The sequence below is a fragment of the Lithobates pipiens genome, unplaced genomic scaffold (assembly GCF_037356315.1).
Source record: "Lithobates pipiens isolate NorthernLeopardFrog02 unplaced genomic scaffold, aLitPip1_a1.2 Scaffold_10, whole genome shotgun sequence".
Lineage (NCBI taxonomy): Eukaryota > Metazoa > Chordata > Amphibia > Anura > Ranidae > Lithobates > Lithobates pipiens.
The window spans coordinates 213870469-213894151 of NW_027507686.1; the positions used below are offsets into that span (position 1 = coordinate 213870469).

General features: G+C 44.2%; 1 protein-coding gene across 15 annotated transcripts in view; it reads left to right on the forward strand.

Moving 5' to 3' along the window:
* Positions 1–23683, forward strand: part of PPFIBP2 (PPFIB scaffold protein 2) — a 358545-nt gene that overhangs the window by 193759 nt on the left and 141103 nt on the right. For 13 of the 15 annotated variants that reach the window (XM_077460920.1, XM_077460921.1, XM_077460924.1 and 10 more), the window contains 2 exons: positions 9686–9769; positions 19952–20065. In XM_077460920.1, the coding sequence (XP_077317046.1) occupies positions 9686–9769; positions 19952–20065 (198 nt within the window). Of the gene's footprint in view, positions 1–9685; positions 9770–19606; positions 19641–19700; positions 19872–19951; positions 20066–23683 lie in introns of those variants that run through there. The other 2 variants (XM_077460932.1, XM_077460930.1) reach the window with 2 other exon arrangements.

Below are 23683 nucleotides of genomic sequence, written 5' to 3' on the forward strand. Positions count from 1 at the left end.
GGGAAGTCACCTGTAAAGCTTTGTACACTATATCTTCACATTATCTGATTTACTCAGTCTCTTTAACTTTATCGTACACAAGAAGCTGTCAGATGTTATCCTTAAATGGATACATTTATCTGTCAAGGAAGACGTAAAAGAATATATGCTTAAAATAATAAATTGAGTTGTTCTAGTGTAACTGGATATGTATTTTGTAAATATCATTGCTTGAAGATGTGTTAAAGCAGCTTATCTTAACCACTGTTCTATGAAACCCTAGGGTTCATCTTGAGGTTGTTACGAGTTCTTTAAGCAATAAGCAATGTCTTCCCCCAAAATAAGTTTCCATTGACATTGTTGTCTTTTCAGATATATGTAACGTTCAGCCTACTGACCCCCAGAATATTGGGGCCCTTCTCCACCAACCACCAATCTAAGTAGAGCCTTTCCTCAAAAAACTACCAATCTAAGTTCACCAACCACCAAGCTAATGGGGCCCTTTCAATCTTTATTTACTAACCACCAAGCTAAGGGGGGCCTTCTCCACCAACCACCGAACTAAGGTGGCCTTTCCGCAACAACTACCAATCTAAGAGGGCCCTTGTTCACCAACCACCGAACTAAGGTGGCCTTTCTCCAACAACTACCAATCTAAGAGGGCCCTTGTTCACCAACCACCAAGCTAAGGGGACCCTTCACCACCAACCAACAATCTATGGGAGGCCTTCACCACCAACCACCAATCTATGGGAGCCTTTCACCACCAACCACCAATGTAAGGGGCCACTTCACTAACCACCAATGAAAATGGGGACTTCAGTGACCACCATTGTGAAGGAACACTACAATTTTCACGATCTTTCTTTCTTTTCTGATCGTAGTTGTATAGAGCACCCTTGAGTGTCAACTATGCCCAATTTCTTTATTCTTTTATCCATTCTTATATCCACAGCTGTTCACGTTAATTTTCAATGAGCCGTAGATACTATATACTAATTTTAAGCAAGGTTCCCTAAGACCTGAATTTTAAGGGCTCCTCCATGCTAAAAAATGTTGAGGAAGGCTGTCTTAATGGCATAGATGACAATGACCACAGCCCTCATTACAAGTGCCCCACACAGATTTGAAGTATTTAGGGAAAAAAGAGGGGTTGTATCTGACCGGGCCTGTTATATTATGGAGTTTTCTGATCAGAGCGATCAAACTCAAATGTCTATTGGCTGTCTACTGGACTGTGCAATTATATTTAGACACACTGCACAACTGCCACAACAGGAGATGTATGCTTGCTACAGCAGAAGAGTGGAGGTTGGACTATGAAGATGGTTGTTGATTCAATGTCTGCCTGAATGAATATCAATTTCTTTGAATTTAACTGGGATTTAAAGAGGTTAGCGGTAACCCTTCCATATGCTCCTGCCTACTTTTTCCAAAGTCATCCGGCTGGGCACATGACGTGCAGGATCCTCCTCCAGTCTTTTCTTGGATGATGCAGAGAGCAATGCTTACGTGGAGGTCAGCACCACTTTCTGTATCACTTTACTGTGAAGAAAGAGCTTTGCGATGACACCCCCTCATGGGGAGAGCTCATGACGCTCTGCACTCACAGCATCTCCTCAGTCTTCCTGCTTAATTGCCACTGAGCATCATTCAAGCTGAGAAACTGAGAACATCTTGTGGTGCAAAAGAAAGTACTGTGGGGGCAGCTTTGGCCCAATAAGTGAGTATTGCTGCCTGACCTGCTTTTTTATTTTTAAAGACTATGTAAACCCACCATTTCATATCCCTGATACATACCAATTGTACCATGTATGAGAAAGTATCCCGTTCTCGTTCTATTGCTTCCTTTCTATGAAATCCCTGGTGTTCCTGCTAGTCCCTCTGATCTCCTATTAAAGCAGAGGTCCACCCTAAAGTGGACCTTCCGCTCATTGGAATCCTCCCCCCCTCCGGCGCCACAATTGGCACCTTTCAGGGGGGAGGGGGGTGCAGGTACCTGTACAGTACAGGTATCTGCACCCACTTCCGGCGTAGATTCTGTAGAAGGTACGCCCCTTTCCGCAGAATCTACGCCCCTTTCCGAAAGTCCCCCGCTGCCTGCTGGGAAACACACAGATCCCAGAGACAGCGGGGACCATCCTTATTGCGCAGCGCGACTCGCACATGCGCAGTAGGGAACCGGGAAATGAAGCCGAAAGGCTCCACTTCCTGATTCCCATACCCAAGATGGCGGCGGCAGCACCCGAGAGACGATCGAGAGATCGGCTTCGGGTGCTGACATCGCGGGAGCGCTGGGCGGGTAAGTGTCATTATTTTAAAAGTCAGCAGCTGCAGTATTTGTAGCTGCTGGCTTTTTAAAAAAAAAAAAAACGGCGGACTCCCGCTTTAACCACTTTTTGACCGCACTATAGCCAAATGACGGCTACAGCATGGATGGCTAGTTCTGGGAGGCCGTCATATGATGGCCTCCCATGATTGTTCCCATCACATGCAGTGCACTCTGATCACAGTGTCCAGAGGACACTGCTGATCACAGATTGGGGTAAAGAGCCAATCTCTTTACCACATGATCAGCTGTGTCCAATCACAGTTGATCACAGATGTGAATAGAAGCTGCTTATCGGCACTCCTTTCCTCATGCTGACAGCATGAGGGGAGGAGAAGAGAGACGATAATGGGTGTGTCTGATTAGTGTCCTGATTATTAATGCAGTGCCAACAGTGCCCACCAGTGCTGCCAATCTGTGCCCACCATTTCTGCCAATCTGTGTCTACCAGTGCTGCCAATAAGTGCCTAGTGATTCCAATCAGTGCCATATGTGCTTCCTCATCAGTGTCACCTATCAGTGGTGTTTACTAGTGCTCATCAGTGCCACCTATCAGTGCAGCCTCATCACTGCCCATCAGTGCCTCCTCATCAGTGCCCAAAAGTGCCACTTCATCAGTGCCACCTCAGCAGTGCCCATCAGTGCCACTTCAGCAGTGCCCATCAGTGCAGCCTATCAGTGCCCATCAGTGCAGCCTTATCAGCATACATCAGTGAAGGAGAAAAATTAAGCCTTTGCAAAAAAATTTAACAAACTATTCAGTCTTTTTGCATCAATTTAGCTAAAAATAAATAGTGGTGATTACATACCACCAAAAGAAAGCTATATCTGTGTGAAAAAAGTGCAGCAGCGATGAAAGCTGAAAATTAGCCTGGGCAGGAAGGGGGTAAAAGTGCCCAGTAAGCAAGTGGTTAAAAACTGACCAAACTAAGCAGGAGAGCACAGGGTGGTCAGTTCTCTAGCTGTGTTGGGAACTCAGCCTGCTTTCCTCCAATGATTAGACTTGTGCTGACATGCCCCTCCTCCCCACACAGTCATTCACTGGGGAGACCAGTGTGCTACTGTTTCTCCTCCCCCAGCTCTCTGAGCTCCTTATTCAGCTAAGAACACAGGGCATGTGATCACTTATAAAGATGGGAAAAAAAAAGAATTAAATTTGTTTTTAATTTATATACACAAATGTTTTGCCTTCCATTTCTATTTTAAACTGAAGGAGTCATTTTACAAGTTGAGGGTTTACATATACTTGCTGGGGGTTCTATTTTAATTTTTTTAAATACCCAGTGCTGAGCTTTAAAGTATGGAAGTCAGGGGATCAAGCCTAAGAGCCCAACAAATGGCCTTTTTTCAGACAGAGGTCAGCAATGGCAACGTAGATTTCGAATGGCACAGGGCAGCTGAATAATCAGTCGCATTGATGGATAGCCTGTTGATTTCTGAGGCATCTTCGGGATCTTCAGCCTCAGTGGTTGTCCTAACAATCTCATTATAAATCAACTGTTGTTGAGTTTGAATACCCAAAGGTCCCTAACTGCTGGAAGACAATAAAAGAAAAACATGTCGGGGGTTAGCCGCCAACAATTCAATGTATGACAGTCTTGTTATGTAGACATGCAAGAAATGCAACCGTGGCACAGTGACACATGCCACCCAGCCGCAGTTTGCCATCCACTGGCCCGCGCACCTTCTTATAGCTTTTGATAAGCAATGCTGAGGGCTATTTGTAGAATGTGGAACCGACATGATTCTACAGCATGTGTCATGGGAAAATCCTTCTTCAATATCGGAACTGACCTGAGGAATGTCTTCCAGCAATGTGAAATTATTAGTCAAGCACATTTTAGCTGTTTCCAAAAATAGAGCTTCCTCCCATGACATTGTACCGTATGTTTATGTTGAAAACTTTCCAAAATGTCTGAACAACCGAGATAATTTTCCACACAGAACATCAACTTTTGTTTTGCATGATATCAAGGATAGGGGCTACTGTATGAATATTAAAGTGAAACTCCAAGAAAGCAGCTAAATAGCTGAAATACAAATGTGTTTAAAAAACAAAAGTCTTTTCTTAGTTTCTGTCAGTAAATTTTCTAAATAAGTAATTTTTCTCCTTCACTGATGAGGCTGCACTGATTAGGTGGCACTGATGAGGAGACACTAATATTGCGCAGTGATGGGCACTGATAGGTGCCACTGATAGGTGGCACTGATGGGCACTGATTGGTGGCATTGCTGGGGCTACATTGATAATTACCTCTACACACTCTGCATGCGAGGAGATGCCACTGATCGTCTCTCCTCGCCTCACACTGACAGAGTGTGAAGCGAGGAGAGCTGAAAATGAAACACTTCTGTGTTTATATATGATTGGCTGTGATTGGAGACAGCCGATCACTTGGTTAAAGAGCCAAATCATCGATTGGATTCAGGTCTGGACTTTGACTGGGCTATTCTAACACATGAATATGCTTTGATCTAAACCATTCCATTGTAACTCTGGCTCTGTTTAGGGTCTTTGTCTTGCTGGAAGGTGAACCTCTGCCCAGTCTCAAGTCTTTTACAAACTCTAACAGATTTTCTTCTAAGATTGCCCTGTATTTGGCTCTATCCATCTTCCCATCAACTGACCAGCTTCCCTGTCCCTGCTGAAGAAAAGCACCCCCACAACATGATGCTGCCACCACCATGTTTCACGGTGGGGATGGTGTGTTTAGGGTGATTTTTACCACACTTATGCCATGTACACACGATCAGACTTTCTGACAACAAAACCATGGAAGTTTGTTCGAAGGATGTTGGCTCCAACTTGTCTTGCATACACACGGTCACACAAATATTGGCCAACAATTACGAATGTAGTGATGTACAAGGCGTATGTGATATCTCCATTACGAACACTAGTTTTACAAGACCGAGCGCTTCCGGTTCATCCTTGATCCCGAGCATGCGTGTTTGCACTTTGGACTTTTGTCCAACGGACTTATGTACACACGATCAGAAAGTCCAACAACACACAATTGTTGGCGGAAAATTTGAGAGCATGCTAGCCACCATTTGTTGGCGGAAAGTCCGACAACAAATGTCCGATGGAGCATACACACGGTCGGTCTTACTGCTAACCAGCTCACATCCAACATTTCCCGTCGGAAAATCTAATCGTATGTACGCGGCAATAGCGTTTTGCTTTTGGCAATTGGTTCCACTAGATTTTAGTTAGGGGTATCAGCGTAAAGGGTGCGCAATACAAATGCACACCACACTTTTCAGATATTTATTTGTAAAACATTTGAAAACCATTTATCATTTTCCTTCACAATTATGTGCCACTTTGTGTTGGTCTATCACATAAAATCCCAATAAAAGACATTTACGTTTTGGTTGTAACATGACAAAATATGGAAAATTTCAAGGGGTACGAGTACTTTTTCAACTCCCTGTAACTATAAGATTGCTGTATGAATTACACTAAGCATCGGTAACAATGTTTATCGGTGCATTGAAGCTATGTAAACTATAGTGGACTAATCAGGCCTTTCTCAACCTTTCTACCCATTATTTTCATGTCTAAACTTTATATACCGTATATACTCGAGTATAAGCCGAGATTTTCAGCCTCTTTTTTGAGGCTGAAAGTGCCCCCCTCGGCTTATACTCGAGTCATCGCTGTCTGCCTGCTCGATCAGCGCGTCGAGCAGACAGACAGCGGACATTCTACCATTCAAACGCCGCGCCTCCGCCTCCGCCTTCGCCTGTGATAGGCGGAACACTGAATTTCCCAGCAGCCTGTGTTCCGCCTATCACGGACATCGTCTCATCCTCGTACTACGGACGAGGATGAGACGATGTCCGTGATAGGCGGAACACAGGCTGCTGGGAAATTCAGTGTTCCGCCTATCACAGGCGAAGGCGGAGGCGGAGGCACGGCGTTTGAATGGTAGAATGTCCGCCGAGGCGCCGACGAAGAGCGGCGATCCTGGCAAGGCACGGGACGGAGGCAAGGCAAGGCACGGCACGGGACGGGACGGAGGCAAGGCACGACACGGGACGAAGGCAAGGCACGGCACGGGACAGAGGCAAGGAGGCAAGGCACGGGACGGAGGCAAGGAGGCAAGGCACGGGACACAGGCTCGGGACACAGGTAGGCTGGACACACACACACACACACACACACACACACACGGACACACACACACAGGGATGGATGGATACACACACACACAGGGATGGATGGATGGATGGAGACACACACACACAGGGATGGATGGATGGAGACACACACACACAGGGATGGATGGATGGATGGAGACACACACACACAGGGATGGATGGATGGATGGAGACACACACACACAGGGATGGATGGATGGATGGACACACACACACACAGGGATGGATGGACGGACACACAGGGATGGACGGACACACAGGGATGGACGGACACACACACAGGGATGGACGGACACACAGGGATGGACGGACACACAGGGATGGACGGACACACAGGGATGGACGGACACACACACAGGGATGGACAGGCATGTCTCACCCTCGGCTTATACACGAGTCAATAAGTTTGCCAGTTTTTTTGGGGGTAAATTGGGGGCCTCGGCTTATATTCGGGTCGGCCTATACTCGAGTATATACGGTATGTGATAATGGATTGATAATATAAGAAGAAAGAATATGGCAATTCTAAAGTATTTGACACTCATGGTGGATCATTTTTAACATTAAAACCTTCTAATCACAAAATAATTATCAGAAATAATCACAAAATGTAAATCTGTGGTCAGTGGACAAGTGCCTTCGTACATTGGTGGTGAATGAGAAGTTTGCTCCACTTATAGACTAGACTTAAAAGTTTGTTGGAGGCATGCCACTGACTCTGCCAGTGATGTTGGCCATAGGACTTTGCAAACACTATGAAATTAGAGATAAGTCTGCCACAGCTTAAGGAAATCCTAGCAACATATAAAACAGCCTTTATCAACCTTTTTTATTCCAGAGGAACCCCTAAACTATTTTTCAGGTCCCAAGGAACCCTTATTAAAACCATTGTGGTCAATGGCAAAAATGCCTCCTGCTGGTGGTCAGTGGGAAGTATGCAACTCTTACAGTGGTGGTCAGAAATGACTTTGCCAATTGGAACTGGTCTTAGAACTATTCAGGCGCCATCAAATAGGAGGTGAATCAGTCACAGTTCAAATAACCCACTAGCAACCTCTAGAGCAGGTGTCTTCAAACTATGGCCCTCCAGTTGTTCAGGAACTACAATTCCCATCATGCCTAGTCATGTCAGAGTTTTACAATGCCTCATGGGATGTGTAGTTTCTCAACAGCTGAAGGGCCGTCGTTTGAGGACCTCTGCTCTAGAGGAACCCTATAGTTCCACAGAACCATGACTGAGAACGACTGCTCTAGAGCATTGGCCTCCAAACTGCAGGCAAAGTTGCCCTTTGTTTGACATTATCGAGCCCTTGGGGCATTATTCCCCCCCATTGTCAAAAACAATGGGGCATAGTTCCTGCCACTGACACTGACAATGGGGTACTACTCCTTTCACTGACACCAACTATGTCACACTATTCCTCCTATTGATAACAATGATTGGGCACTATTTCTCCCACTGATCCAACAATTGGGCACTATTCCTGCCACTGACACCAACAATGGAGCACTATTCCTGCCACTGACACAAAATCATGAGACACTATCTCTCTCCCTGACACCATTAATGGGACACTATTCCTACCATTGATACCAATGATGAGGCACTATTACTCTCTCTAATACCAGTCATGGGTCATTGTTTAATCCTACTGGCACCACACTATTTTCTTCTCCCATTGGCCACAGTCCGCCCCCCTAAAGTTTAAAGAACAGTAAACTGGCCCTTTGTTTATGTAGCACTAACCCCCCGAAGGAGCTGCTGGTTATTTTTGGGCTTACCGTTACCTTCCGTTCTCCTTGTTGCACGTCTAGGGGATGTCCCGTGGTAAATGGCCCAGTAACTTGAGACTGACAATAGATCCACTTGAATGGATTTTATTTGCAAGACTTAGACAATTGAACAGTCTTTCAACTTGGGATCAGAGGGTTGGAAAGGAAGTTCAGGTACTCTTAGTGTCAAAGTCAAAAAAACGTTGAAGAACTTGCTTACTTTGACTGCATCTAGAGAATAGCCATTCGCAGCTGGATGATCACTCAAGTTGGACAGTCCCTCTCTCACAAGGCCTAACAGCCAACATGGTGCTTACTCAGGAACAAGTCTCTGCCACAGACGTTGTTGTAGAAACGTACAAGATAATGTCTCTGCTACAGATGTTGTTGTAGAACCCATAGGAAAACTAAACTTGGGAACACTTATACCTGGATCTCTCAGCCTCCTTGGCGATATCCACAAGACCGGATTCTCTCGGTTACTTCAGCCCTTCCAGGCTCTTGCTAAGAGAACCAAGCCGTACGTGGTGTTCTACTGAAGAGTCCTCCCCTGTAATGCTTGAAGTACACGGGGTCTCTCCCGAACCGGAGACGGCAAACCACCACCTCAGAATCCTTCTCTTAGTTTCCTTGCCTCGGGCTAGCCAGCCATTAAAGTCGGGTGGATCCGCACCCCAGGCCATAGCCTTCCTGGAGGACCAGGACCACAAAGTCAGCACCTCATTCTGGACCGGAACCCCGAACCATGTGAGGTCCACATCTTAAATACCCTCTCACAGAAAGCACAGCGAGAACACCACTCCCACTGGCCAGTCTCTGAGAGAGAGTAACTTAAACACCTAACCAGACCATAGTTCCATGCCTGCCAGAAGAGACAGTGCCCCCTGTGGCCAGGCTGAACATCTCACCGTCCAGTCAGACTGATGCTGAGGCCCAATTTAGATAATTGTACCCAAACCAAACTGCAGTTTAGGCAACTTTAACTTTAGAAAAATGCATAGCGCGTGCTCGTCAGGAGCCGCCGCTACATTTAGAAAGCTTGGAGACCCCTGCTGTAGAGGAACCCTGGTTGAGAATAACTGGACTAATCTGTTGGTTGGATGATACATTGTTTAGTTCACATGATATCTTTGGGGTGTTTTAAAGGGAATGGCTGCATTCCTTTTGTTGATTCATCCATCAGTTTTATGTATCTGGTGTCTGTTTGGGAATTCAGCATATTGGAAAGTTTTGTCCAACTTTCTGTTTCACTTTGCTGATGAAACAGAGGTTGATGGTTGTAACCCGGTGATGTGTAGTACTGACTTGTAGCATGCAGTGAATAGTGAAAGTACATGTCAGGAGAACAAGGGTCATCTTCATCCATTGTCTCTGCAGCTGACATCTGAGTCTTCTCGTCTTTCCTACAGTGACTGATGGTGTGAACTTCTCTTCTAGGTTAACCATACAGTTGTGAATAATGAGACCTACCAAGAACGATTGACACGTCTGGAAGGTGATAAGGAATCTCTAATATTACAGGTACGCATGTTCTTAATATATACAAGGAGATGTTGGAAATCTATTTTGCTGTTTATTTCACCAATGTATCTAAAAGAGAGGTTATTACCAAAAATATAATTTTTTACATCAAGATTTAGGCTAGCCATACGTCAGTAAAAAGTGTTAAAAAAATTGTTTTTCAGAACATTTGATTTTTGATGGTTGAGGAAAAATTGATGTTTTTGACCATATGGATAAGAAAATTCAAAGGCTCTAGATGAGGGATATGCAATTAGTGGACCTCCAGCTGTTGCAGAACTACAAGTCCCATGAGGCATAGCAAGACTCTAACAGCCACAAGCATGACAGCCAGGTGCAGAGGCATGATGGGACTTGTAGTTAATGCAACAGCTGGAGATCCGCTAATTGCATATCCTTGCTCTAAATGACATTTTTTCATTTTCTTTCTATACACTTTATAATATACATCACTGATCTATTTACCTCTTTTCATACAAAACAACTAAATCAACAATTAAATAAGTACCCAAATAATATTGTGCATATATACATTATATTACCAAAAGTATTGGGACACCCGCCTTTACTTTATTTAGAGTTCTCTGGTGTGGCGGTGGTGGATCACAATGACATTTTTGAATATTTCTGCAGAGCACAACAGCACTTTATGGCACCGTAGATAATATTTGGAAAAAATAAGAGACTTTCTTGTTGCACTTTAAGTGGTGTTTATACTGATTTATATATATATATATATATATATACACACACACTATATTACCAAAAGTATTGGGGCACCTGCCTTTACACTCACATGAACTTTAATGGCATCCCAGTCTTAGTCTGTAGGGTTCAATGTTATGTTGACCCTGGAATGTTTGGCCTTGGTACAGACACAGAAGGTGGCACACACAGGTTAAAATGGCAATTAAAGGTTAGTTTCCCACATTTGTGGCTTTTTAAATCACAATTTTTCCCTGTACACACCGTCAGAAATTCCGACGGAAAAGGTCCGATCAGATTATATTGTCGGAAAATCTGATCGTGTGTGGGCTCTATTGGACTTTTTCCGTCGGAAAAATTGAGAGCTGGATCTATAATTTTCCGAGACAAAAATCCAATCAGACTTTTTCCGATTGTTTGTAGAGAATTCCGACGGACAAAGTGCCACGCATGCTCAGATCAAATTACGAGACCAAAGCTATTGGCTACTAGCCTCTATGTAGTCCTGTCGTACGCAACTAACCTAACCACGTTCCGAACGATCGGATTTTCTGACAACTTTGTCCGACCATGTGTATGCAACACCAGTTTCGGACAAAATCCGTCAGAAAAAATCCAACGGGTTTTGTGGTCGGAATGTCCGATCGTGTGTATCCGCATTAGTGTCTGTGTATAAATAGTCAATGAGTTTGTTAGCTCTCACATGGATGCACTAAGGCCTGATTCACACCTATGCATTTTTAGTGCTTTTTGCATTTTGCAGATTTGCACTACAGTCCATTTAACATGGTTTCCTATGGAACACGTTCTGTAGTGCAAATCTGCAAAATGCAAAAAGCACTAAAAATGCATAGGTGTGAATCCAGCCTTAGTGCTTTCTGCATTTTGCAGATTTGGACTAGAGTCCATTTAACATTGATTCCTGTGGAACATGATCTGTAGTGCAAATCTGCAAAATGCAAAAAGCACAAAAAATGCATAGATGTGAATCCAGCCAAGTTAATGAAACTTTACAAAAATGAAAAAGTATGCAAAAAGATATCCAAAGCCTTGAATATGCCAGTCGGTACTATTTAATCACTTAAAGCGGGAGTCCGCCGGGAGTGCGTGTTTTTTTAAAGCCAGCAGCTACAAATACTGCAGCTGCTGACTTTTAAAATAGTGACACTGACCTGTCCAGCGCACCCGCGATGTCGGCACCCGAAGCCGATCTCTCGATCGTCTCTCGGGTGCTTCCGCCATCTTAGGTATGGGAATCAGGAAGTGGAGCCTTTCGGCTTCATTTCCCGGTTCCCTACTGCGCATGCGCGAGTCACGCTGCGCAATGAGGATGGACCCGCTGCCTCTGGGATCTGTGTGTTTCCCAGCAGGCAGCGGGGGACTTTCGGAAAGGGGCATAATCTACGCCCCTTTCCGCAGAGATATATCCAGGAAGTGGGTGCAGATACCTGTACTGTACAGGTACCTGCACCCCCCTCCCCCCTGAAAGGTGGCAATTGTGGCGCCGGAGGGGGGGGGATTCCAATGAGCGGAAGGTCCACTTTAGGGTGGACTTCCGCTTTAATAAGAAGTGGAAAATTTGGGGATCTCTTGATACCAAGCCAAGGTCAGGTAGATCAAGAGATTTATTAATGCCCAAATTTTACCATTTCTACCAGGGTATGCACTTTTGAGCACAACTATATATATGTATATATATATATATATATATATATATATATATATATATATATATATATATATACACACACAATATTTTTGTGGTATATACTTGTTGATTTATTTGTTTTGTATGAAGCATCTAAACACATCAAAAATGCATTACAGAAAAAAAAAAATTGGAAAAAAAGGGGAGGGGGAATCGCACTGGAACGCAGCAAAAATGCATAAAAGCATGCATGTAGAAATGCATCTGACCCTTAAAGTGATAATAAAGGAAGATTTTTTTTTTTAAATACTAAAAATGTTATACTTACCTGCTCTGTGTAATGGTCTTGCACAGAGCAGCCTCAATCCTCTTCTTCTCGGGTCCCTCGCCGGCTCCCTTCTGTCGAGTGCCCCCACCGCCGGCAGCTTTCAATGCATGAAGATAAAAAAACCTAGAGCCTTTACAACCACTTTAAGTTTTGACAACAAAACCTGAAAGCTGATTGGTTTCTTTGTAGAGCTGCATCAGATTTTGCATGCTCCAGTTTTAGTAAATCATCGCCATAGGCTAACATGCAGGGGCACTTGAAGGCAGAAAAAAAAAAACACCCATAGTAGCGGCATCAAAAATGTCCAGTGTGCACGAGGCCTAACTTTTCCCCTAAAGGAGTGGCGAGGAGCCCCACTGCATACGTAACTTTGGATTTTCTCCTGCAGTTTTAACCCAAAGTCAAACATTTACTATATTGCATCTTACCAATTCTTTTTTTTTTTTTTTTTTTTATAAAATCCTTTTTATTATTTTATATGAAAACAGCATTGACACGATACAGACAAAACCATAAAAAAATAAAAAAATCACACCAAACCAAAACCCCCCGCAAAAAAAACAAAAAAACAAAAACAAACAACCCCCCCTTCAACAAACCCCACGATCCCACCGCCCCGCTCAATTGGAGTATATATGACACAAAAAAAGGAAAGGAAATCTTACCAATTCTTAACCCTTGTACACACGGTCAGAGACTCCGTCGGAATGTTTCCTATCGGACCGTTTTGTCGGATATTCCGACTGTGTGTGGTCTGCATCGGACTGTTTCCGTCTGAATATCCGACGGACCAATTTTTCCAACTTGCCGGTAAAATTTTCTGACAAAATGCTCCTATCGGACATACTCCAATCATGTGTAGCCTACTCCGAAGGACAAAGTGCCATGCATGCTCAGATCAAATTCCTAGACCAAAGCTATTGGCTACTAGCCTGAACCTAGTCCCGTCGTAACGAAATAACGTCATCACGTTATGGACAATCGGATTTTCCGACAACTTAGTCCGTGTGTATGCAACATCACTTCCCGACCTCTTCCGGAATTAATCAGTCGGAATTACTCAGACGGATTTGGTTGTCGGAATCTCCGACCGTGTGTACAAGGGCTTAGATGTGATGGCTGCATTAGTTGTATATTTTAGCCTTTCTTTCCTTTATTTTCACTTGGTGATCCACCCAGCGAGTCTGCTATTTTTCAACAGAACAAGCTGTCCTGCAGATGTAGCAGCTATAGGGTAGAGAGAAACCATTTACCACTGACAGGGGTGCTTATAATGATCAGCGTTTATTTATATAAAATCTTAAAGTGTGTGAAAACCTTTGATTTAAAAAAAAAAAAAAAAAAAAATAACAAGCTTGTTATACGTATCTTCTCTGTGTAATTGTATTGCACAGAGCAGCCCCGGTCCTCTTCCTCTGGGGACCCCCGCCGGCGCTCCTGGCCCTTCCTCTTTATTGGGGGCACCCACGCGGGTGCGCACCTGAGTCCTGCTACTGCATCCATTGGCACAGACAGGGGAACTTGGCCCCGCCCCTCGCTCCCGTGTTTTGATTAGTGTTCGGGAAGTGTTAAAAACACGATTCATATTTTGTGTGATAGAGCACTAATGCACCATAAATGCTCCAGCAGGCATTTGGGGTGCGTTTGCGGCAGGTTAGGCCTTGTTCACAACCACAAAAAAATAGACGTTTGGGGCGTGTATTTTATCCCGCGTCAAATGCCCATAGAGCATTTGAGGAGAGTTTTTAACACACGTTACTTGCGCATCAAATACACTGAATAACGTGCATGAACGCTACAGGCACGTTCGTTCAGCGACAATATTTTTAGCACATGTACAAGTCCTGAACCGGGCCTAATACAGGAGGTGTGTTACTGGCAGGATCACCAGGTGAAAACAGAAGGAAAAAGTCTAAAATGAAACAAAACTAACACAGCCAGCACATCTAATGATTGGGAAGCTGCAATATCTTACTTTTTTGGCTGCGTTTAATACCGCCTTAATGCTGGATTCCCACCTATGCATTTTTTGTGCTTTTTGCATTTAGCAGATTTGCACTACAGAACGTGTTCCATAGGAAACCATGTTGAATGGACTACAGTGCAAATCTGCAAAATGCTAAAAGCACTAAAACTGCATAGGTGTGAATCAGGCCTAAGGCTCGGTTCACAGCTGTGCGGCCGCGTGGGCCGTGGTTTGTTTGGTACGAGAGTCCTTTCATTTGAACATAGCAAAGAAATCCCTGCACTATTTTTAAAATTGCAGTCCGCACGGGAACTGAGGTTTTCGGTGCGGGAGCGATTTTCAGTGCGGGCGTCGTGCCATTAGAATTAATGGCACCTGCCCACCCGGGTCTCGCTGTGTGGGTGGTTGCAGCTGCGGGAATTTCTGCGGGTCGCGCAGCGGCACCACCGGCACAGGTGTAAACCTAGCGTAAGGGCAAGTTCACACCATAGAAACGAAGCCCCGATGCATTTCTGCGTGCATGTTTTTGGTGTGTTTTTAATGCTTTCCAGTGCATTTTTTCCCCTCATTTTTTCTTCACCTTAAGGGCCAGTTCATAACCATAATAAAACAGTCTAGATGCATTCCAGATCATTTTCTGCATGTGTGATTTGGACACGTTTTTAATGCGTTCCAGTGCATGTTTTTCCCCTTTCTCTTTTCATAACCTTAACCACTTCAGGATCCGCCCTATTTTTTTACACTTGGTGTTTACAAGTTAAAATCAGTTTTGTTTTGCTAGAAAATGACTTAGAACCCCCAAACATTATTTTTTTTTTCCAGACCCTAGAGAATAAAATGTCGGTCGTTGCCACACAGTCACACAGCGGTCCTACAAACGCAATTTAAAAAAAAAAATACACTTTTTTGAATAAAAAAAAAAAAAGAAACGCAGTAAAGTTAGTCCAATTTTTTTTATATTGTAAAAGATAATGTTACACCAAGTAAATTGATACCCAATATGTCAAGCTTCAAAATTGCGCCCGCTCGTGGAATGGCGACAAACTTTGACACTTAAAAATCTCCATAGGCGACGTTTAAAAATGTCTACAGGTTACCAGTTTTGAGTTACAGAGGAGGTCTAGGGCTAGAATTATTGCTCTCTCTCTAAAGCCCCATACACACTATCAGATTTTCTGCTGATTTTTGTCTTCAGATTTACCAAAACCATGTAGTAGAAGGGCCTGCCTGATTGCATACACATTGAAACTCCTAAGGTTTGACCTCATATTATATGGTTTTGATAAATCTGAAGGAAAAAAAATCAGCGGAAAATCTGATAGTGTGTATGGGGCTTAAAGGCCCGTACACACGATTGTAGTTTTTGACAACAAACATGCAAATTAGCTGTTTTAAGGCAACATCCGACCGTGTGTACGCTCCATCGGACAAACTTTTTCGGTTTTCATCAGACTTTTGTTGGCTGTAGGAACTGACAAACTTTTCAACAACATAAGTCCGATGGAGCAAAGTCCGATCGTGTGTACAGAAAACCATCGGACTTTACAAACACGCATGCTCAGAACCAGTGCAAAAGATCGGACAAGAATACAGAAGTTGACCAAAGGTGTCAGAAAAAGCACGTGATTTGGTGAAAGTTGACTGAAAAAGTCAGATCGTGTGTATGCAATACAAGTTCACAGGCAACGCCCTTTGTACAAAAGTACACGGGAAAGTTTGTACAAAGTCTAATTGTTTGTATAAGGCTTTAACAGTTGTGGCGATACCTCACATATGTGGTTTGAACACTGTTTACATATGCGGATGCGACTTATGTATGCGTTTGCTTCTGCACGCGAGCAGTATTTAAAGTAAAGTATTTATTTTACTTTTTATTTATTTTTTTACAATGTACCTTTTAAAAAAAAATAAAAAATTGCTGTGGGTGTCAATGTAATATTAATGACACCCGCAGATCGGTTCTCAGATCACAGTGCGAACTGTGAACTCGCACATGAGTCAGATTGCATGGGTGAGAACACCTATGCGATCCGATTCTAACAAAAAGTCCCTGCACTATTTTTGTGCGAATCCAATGTGCATTCAGCCATACAGCTGTATGGCTGAACTCGCACTGCACAGACATCGCATGTGATCAGCACCTGTGGCGCATGTGCGAATCACATGCGATGTCTGAGATCGCACATATGTCAACCTAGGCTGAATGCAATAAAAAAAAAAATTTGTTTTATTAAAAAAATATATATATATTATTTTATTTAAAAAAAATAAATAAAAAAATGTCCCTTTAAGACTATTGAGGGGAAGTATCACTTGACGTCGCTTCCGTCATCCAATGGTAATGGAGTTGAGTGGGGGCCATCATTCCCCCACTCGACTTCATGCCTCTGAGGGGAAAGGATCGGATCATTTCTGCTGCTACCAACGGCTCCAGTAAGCAGTGGAGATGACCAGGACGCGGTGGGAGGGCAGATGGTCACTCACCCGCCGCTGATTAAAAGTGGTCTTGCGGCGCATCTGACTTTTATCTAAAAGAGGACCGCCCGCTGTATAAATACCGGAGTTATGACAGCTATCTGCTGCCATAACAATGGTATTCAAAGTCAAAGTACTGACGTATAACGAGGGCAGGCGTTCTGAAAGTGGTTAATTAACCGCTTGCCAACCAGCCGCCGCATTTATACTGCGGCAGAATGGCACGGGCAGGCGAATCACTGTCATGTTGCGTCGGCTTCTAAGGCAGCCACTAGGGGTGCGTGCTGCTCGCCCCCGAAACCGGTGTGAGACCGCCAGGCTCCCGCGATCGCTAGTAACATGGCAAGAACCGGGATCTCTGTGTGTGTAAACACAGAGATCCTGGTTCTCTGAGGGGAGATGTGACAGATCGTCTGTTCATACAGAGTGTGAACAGCATCTGTCATCTCCCCTAGTCAGTCCCCTCCCCCCTTTAGTTAGAACACACACCAGGGAACACATTAACTCCTTCACTGCCAGTGACATTTTTACAGTAATCAGTGCATTTTTATAGCACTGATCACTGTATTAATGCCAATGGTCCCCAAAATGTATCAAAATTGTCCAATGTGTCGGCCATAATGTCGCAGTCACGATAAAAATCGCATATCATACTAGTAAAAAAATAATAATAATAAAAATTCTATCCCCTATTTTGTAGATGCTATAACTTTTGTGCAAAACAATCAATATACACTTATTGCAATTTTTTTTAACCAAAATTATGTAGAAGAATACATATCGGCCTAAACTGAGGAAAAATTTGTTTAAAAAAAAAGGGGGGGATATTTATTATAGCAAAAAGTACAAATATTGTGTTTTTTTTTTTCAAAATTGTTGCTATTTTTTTGTTTATAGTGCAAAAAATAAAAACCGCAGAGATGGTCAAATGCTAGGGCTGGGGAAAAAATCGATTTGAATCGAGTTGAGGGGTCAAATCGATTCAAATTTTCAGCAAATCCATTTTTTTTTTTCACCAGGAACGGCGCTGACACCGCACCGGTCCTGAGGAGCTGTGGATAGGAGTTTTTAGGCGAGGCTGATGCCGCAGACTAGGCCGAAGCCGCAGCCTCCTGCCCGAAACTCCTCAGGACCGGCACGGTGTCCATAAAAAAGAAGAAAAAACTCGATTCGATTCGTGAATCGAGTTTTTTTTTTAAATCACAGATTTTTTTTTTTTTGACAAAATCTCCCATCAAATGCCACCAAAATTAAGCTCTATTTCTGGGGAAAAAAAGGACGTAAATTTTGTTCAGGGTACAACGTCTCAATTGTCAGTTAAAGCGACGCATGAGTGAATCTCAAAAAGTGCTCTGGTCAGGAAGGGGGTAAAATCTTCCGAGGCTGAAGCGGTTAGGCTGGATTCACACCTATGCATTTTTAGTGCTTTTTGCATTTTGCAGATTTGCGTTACAGAACGTGTTCCATAGGAAACTATGTTAAATGGACTGCAGTGCAAATCTGCAAAATGCAAAAAGCACTGTGAGTGAATCCAGCCTTAAGGACGTGTGTGCTTCAGTGCATTTTGTGGTGCGTTTTGAATGCGTTTTTACCGGGTTCCAGTCCAGTGCAGAAAAAAAATGCAGCATGTTCTGCTTTTCTTTTTGGAACTTACTGGAACTGACCACACTGATATGAGCGATGCCATTGAAAACCATATAACCTACTATCTTTGCGTTTCTGATGCAAAAAAAAAAAAACGCACTGGACTGCATGTGGTGGGAACCAGCCCTAAGGCTTGGTTCACACTAACGTGTTTTTTTTATGCATTTTGCAGAAATGCAGGGAATTTTTTTTAACATGGGTTCCTATGGAACATGTTCACAACAATGCATTTTTGTGCCTCTGTGTTTTTGGAAAGGGTTGGGGACTTTTTTTCATGCAAAATACAGCGTTTTGCATGTAATAGAAGTCAATGGACCCGCATCAAAAACGCAAGTACCGTGTTTTTACTGCGATTTTGCCGCGATTTGCGTTTTGCGCTTTTTTTTTCATTTTTTTTTCATTTTTTCACTGTATATAGCTAAGCAACCAGTTTAAAGAAAAAGAAAGAAAAAAAAAACACAAAACGCGGCAAAATCGCGGTAAAAACGTGTATCCAAAAACGTGACAAGCACCGCAAAAAGCACTGTAAAAAAGCTCAAAAGCAACATGCATAGATGTGAATGGAGCCTTAGCCCATAGATACCTGGCTCAGCTGTGCAGAGACTATCTTGGCGCTATTATAGGTCTTATACATCAGCAGCTGCTGTTTGGTAGCTTATTTCAGAACAGCTGCGCCAACCAACCAAACTCTCCTCCGCACGCGCAGGCGTAATCCTGAGATCGCTCATCGCGGCATTCCTACATTGCAACTATAATAGTAGTGAAATGACACTGCCAACAATAGCAGGCCGGTTCTCTGGCTACGCAATCTCTACACAGGATATTTATTAGAGGGGGGGGGGGGGGGTAGAACGCTTTTTTATTTCAGCCAACATAAATTCCCAAACTTGTTGACAATGCCTTGTGCTGTCTGTGCAGACTTGTTTTAAAGCCGTTATATATCGCACTGACAATTCCATTTTTTTTTTTTTGCTTGACTAGTCCTTAGCCGTCATTCCTCTTGTAGGAACTTGCAGGCCGGGAAGGTTTCTAAGCTGAGCTCAGTAGGTGCTTAAACATGCCCTGAATGCATCACATACTTGGCCACCTCCGCTGTGCCGGATAGGTAAAGACTCCATGCTCTACGCCTTAAATCCCTCGCTTCGCATCTACAAGGGGCTTTTATTGTTAAAAAAAAAAAAACAAACAGTGTAGGATTGCCTAACTGCTCCCGAGAAGGGAGGATTGTGTAACTTTGTGCTGCTGGAGGAAGCTCTGTCGGTCAGTCGGTCGTCTGAAATTTAAAGGCAAGGGAGGGCGGCCGGGTCTTCTGCTTTTGTTGTAGACGGCATGCATGGTTAGTAATAGGAAGTGTTTGCTTTCTGCTCTGTGAATAGACAGGAAGGATTGAGCGGTGACTTGTGTGTTTCGTTGTAGGTGAGCGTCCTCACTGATCAGGTGGAGGCCCAAGGAGACAAGATCCGGGACCTGGAAACCTGCGTGGAGGATCACCAGCTGAAGCTTAATGCTACCGAGGAAATGCTCCAGCAGGTAGGTGCAGTGTGTGTGTGTGTGCAAAGAGAACCTGACGAAAACTGAATATTCTTAAAGGGTTAGTTCACATACTTCACATAGTTACATAGTAGGTGAGGTCGAAAAAAGACACAAGTCCATCAAGTCCAACCTATGTTCACTTTTACAGAAATAATGTAGGATTTCTTTAACACTGCTCCATTTAAAAAACGCCTATGCGTTTTTACTGCATTTTGGTGCATTTTCTGGTTGCTTGACTCCCAACTAAGGATGAGCTCAGGAGTGTCCGCATGCGCCACGTGCTGAGCCCGCCAGGAAGACGGTGCAGCGCTGCGCTAATCACAGGCAGTGAGACTTTGTCATTGGTTGCTGAGATCGGGCAATGTCTCCCAGCGCTGCGCCGACTTCCTGGCGGGGCTCTGCACGTGGCGTATGCGAACACGGCTGAGCTCATCCTTGGCCCTTGTACACACGGTCGGAGAATCCGTTGGATAGTGTCCTATCGGACCGTGTTGTTGGATAATCCGACTGTGTGTGGTATGCATCGGACTGATTCCATCGGACCCAATTTTCCAACTTGTTGGAAATATTTTCCGACAAACTGGTCCGATCGGACATACTCCGATCATGTGTAGAGAATTTTGATCGGATCAAGTGCCACGCATGCTCAGATCAAATTCCTACATCAAAACTATTGGCTACTAGCCTGAATGTAGTCCCATCGTAACAAAATTATGTCATCACGTTCTGAAAGATCGGATTTTTCGACAACTTTGTGTGTATGCAACAGTTTCGGACAAGATCCGACGGACAAAATTCGACGGATTTGGTTGTCGAAAATCTCCGACCGTGTGTACAGGGGCTAACTCTAACTCTTAACATGTACCTGTGGAACTGCAGAGCGCTTTCGATGCATTTTTCATTCGATTCAATAAGGTGGTGTGTTTTTGGTGCACTTTCTGATTAGTTCAGCTCTTTGGACGTGCTATGTACAGTATCTCAGAAGAGTGAGTACACCCCACACATTTTTGTAAATATTTTATTATATCTTTTTCATGTGACAACACTGAAGAAATTACACAATGTAAAGTAGTGAGTGTGCAGCTTGTATAACAGTTTAAATTTGCTGCCCATTCAAAATAACGCAACACACAGCCATTAATGTCTAAACCGCTAGCAACAAAAGTGAGTACGCCCCTAAGTGAAAATGTCCAAATTGGGCCCAAAGTGTCAATATTTTGTGTGGCCACCATTATTTTCCAGCACTGCCTTAACCCTCTTGGGCATGGAGTTCACCAGAGCTTCACAGGTTGTCACTGGAGTCCTCTTCCACTCCTCCATGAAGACATCACAGAGCTGGTGGATGGTAGAGACCTTGCGCTCCTCCATCTTCCGTTTGAGATGCTCAATAGGGTTTAGGTCTGGAGTAGAGTTGCCACCTCATCCCTTTAAACCTGAACACCTTTAAATTACACAGGTTCTGAGGCTAATTAAATACAGATAAGGCACAAAGTGAGTTTAATTACCACCTTAATTAGCCACAGAACCTGTGTAATTAATATGTGTTCAGGTTTAAAGGGATGAGGTGGCAACCATAATCTGGAGACATGCTTGGTCAATCCATCACCTTTACCCTCAGCTTCTTTAGCAAGGCAGTGGTCGTCTTGGAGGTGTGTTTGGGGTCATGTTGGAATACTGCCCTGTGGCCCAGTCTCTGAAGGGAGGGGATGATGCTCTGCTCCAGTATGTCACAGTACATGTTGGCATTCATGGGTCCCTCAATGAACAGTAGCTCCCCAGTGCCGGCAGCACTCATGCAGCCCCAGACCATGACACTCCCACCACCATGCTTGACTGTAGGCAAGACATACTTGTCTTTGTACTCCTCACCTGGTTGCTGCCACACATGCTTGACACCATCTGAACCAAATAAGTTTATCTCGGTCTCATCAGACCACAGGACTGTAGCCATCGGCTTGTGCTCTGCTTGTTCAGCTCGCTCGTGCCTGAAAGTGAAAGTGATGTGGCGGCTGTATAGCCACCAATCACTTTTACAGGAGCGACCAATGGTGCCCTGGTTGCAGTGGTTGTAAACCTGAGACATTAAAAATGAACAAAACATATCCCTCTATAGTGTTTACTTGTCTCATTCACACTTGTGCAACTTGGACACTTAGGCCCCTTTCACACAGGCACCTCCGCTAAGAGGAATCCACTTGCTCAGTGGGGGATCTCTCCGCTAATCCCGCTGAGCAGGCAAATGACAGGTCCGTGTCCGCTCCGCTCCACTATTCAGAGCAAATACGGACATAGTCCCTCTCTCCTTTATGGGGCTATCGCTTGTCTGTTTCCATCTGATGCCATCCAATCTGATCCATCAGACGGATGGGAAATAGTACCACCATCCGTCTGTTTTTGGCAGACAGAATCAGATTGGATTGTGGCAGTGACGACAGACATTTGCCTACTGACATCCTCCACTCCATAGAAGAGACTGGAGGGTCCAAATCTGACAGGTGGACCTGATCGAACAGCCCGTGTGAAAGGGGGTTAAAGTGGCATGACAAGTCATTCCCCATGTTTTTTTAATGACAATCATTCAAACATGAACAACTTAAAGTCGCAGTCACTTTAAAAAGGTTCCTGCACTACTTTGGTCTGACTTTCATGCGACTTGAGTGCCATAGACGGCAATGTAAACCCTCAAAAGTTGCGTGAAAGTCACACCTGAATGCTATAAATGCGACAGTGATGCAACAGTTGTCCATTATCATTGGTCAAAGCCAAAATTGAATTCTCCGTCCCTCTTTATTCTGAACTCGTTTTATAAATTCTTCACTTTGAATGGATGAAGAGGAGAGAAGACTGCAGATAAACAGGTACAACTTACGTAGAAGGATTTGTTTAACCACTTAACAACCGGCCCATAGCCGAATGACGGCTACAGGGCGGTTGTTTAACTTTGGGAAGCCGTCATATGACCTCCTCCCAGAATTCTGCTCTCGCGCGCCACCTGGGGCGCGCACTCGAGAGCATCCGTGACCGCCGGATCATCGCGGCCGTTTACCACGTGATCGCTCCGTCACATGACGCCAGTTCCTCCCTCCCCCTCTCTGTACCGATCGGTACAGCGGAGGGGGAAGAGATCGGTGCTCACCGAAATGTAACCCCTCAATTCCCTGCCATTACTCTGCAATACCCTGCAATACTGTGCAGTACCAGCAAAATACTCTGCAATACCCACAAATACTCTGCAATACCCACAAATACTCTGCAATACCCACAAATACTCTGCAACACCTGCAAATACTCTGCAACACCCGCCAATACTCTGCAACACCCGCCAATACTCTGCAACACCCGCCAATACTCTGCACACCCGCCAATACTCTGCAATACCAGCTAATACTCTGCACTACCCTCCAATACTCTGCAGTACCCGCCAATACTCTGCAGTAAAATTCCAGCCAATACTCTGAAATACCCTGCTATAAATTGCCATACTCGGAGATACCCAGCCATACCCAGCCATAGTCGGTGATACCCTGCAATACCCAGCCATAGACATCCCCCCCCTCCCGCCGCCCTCCGGTGCTTCTACCGACTCGCCAATACGATCAAAGCCAGAATCTTTTT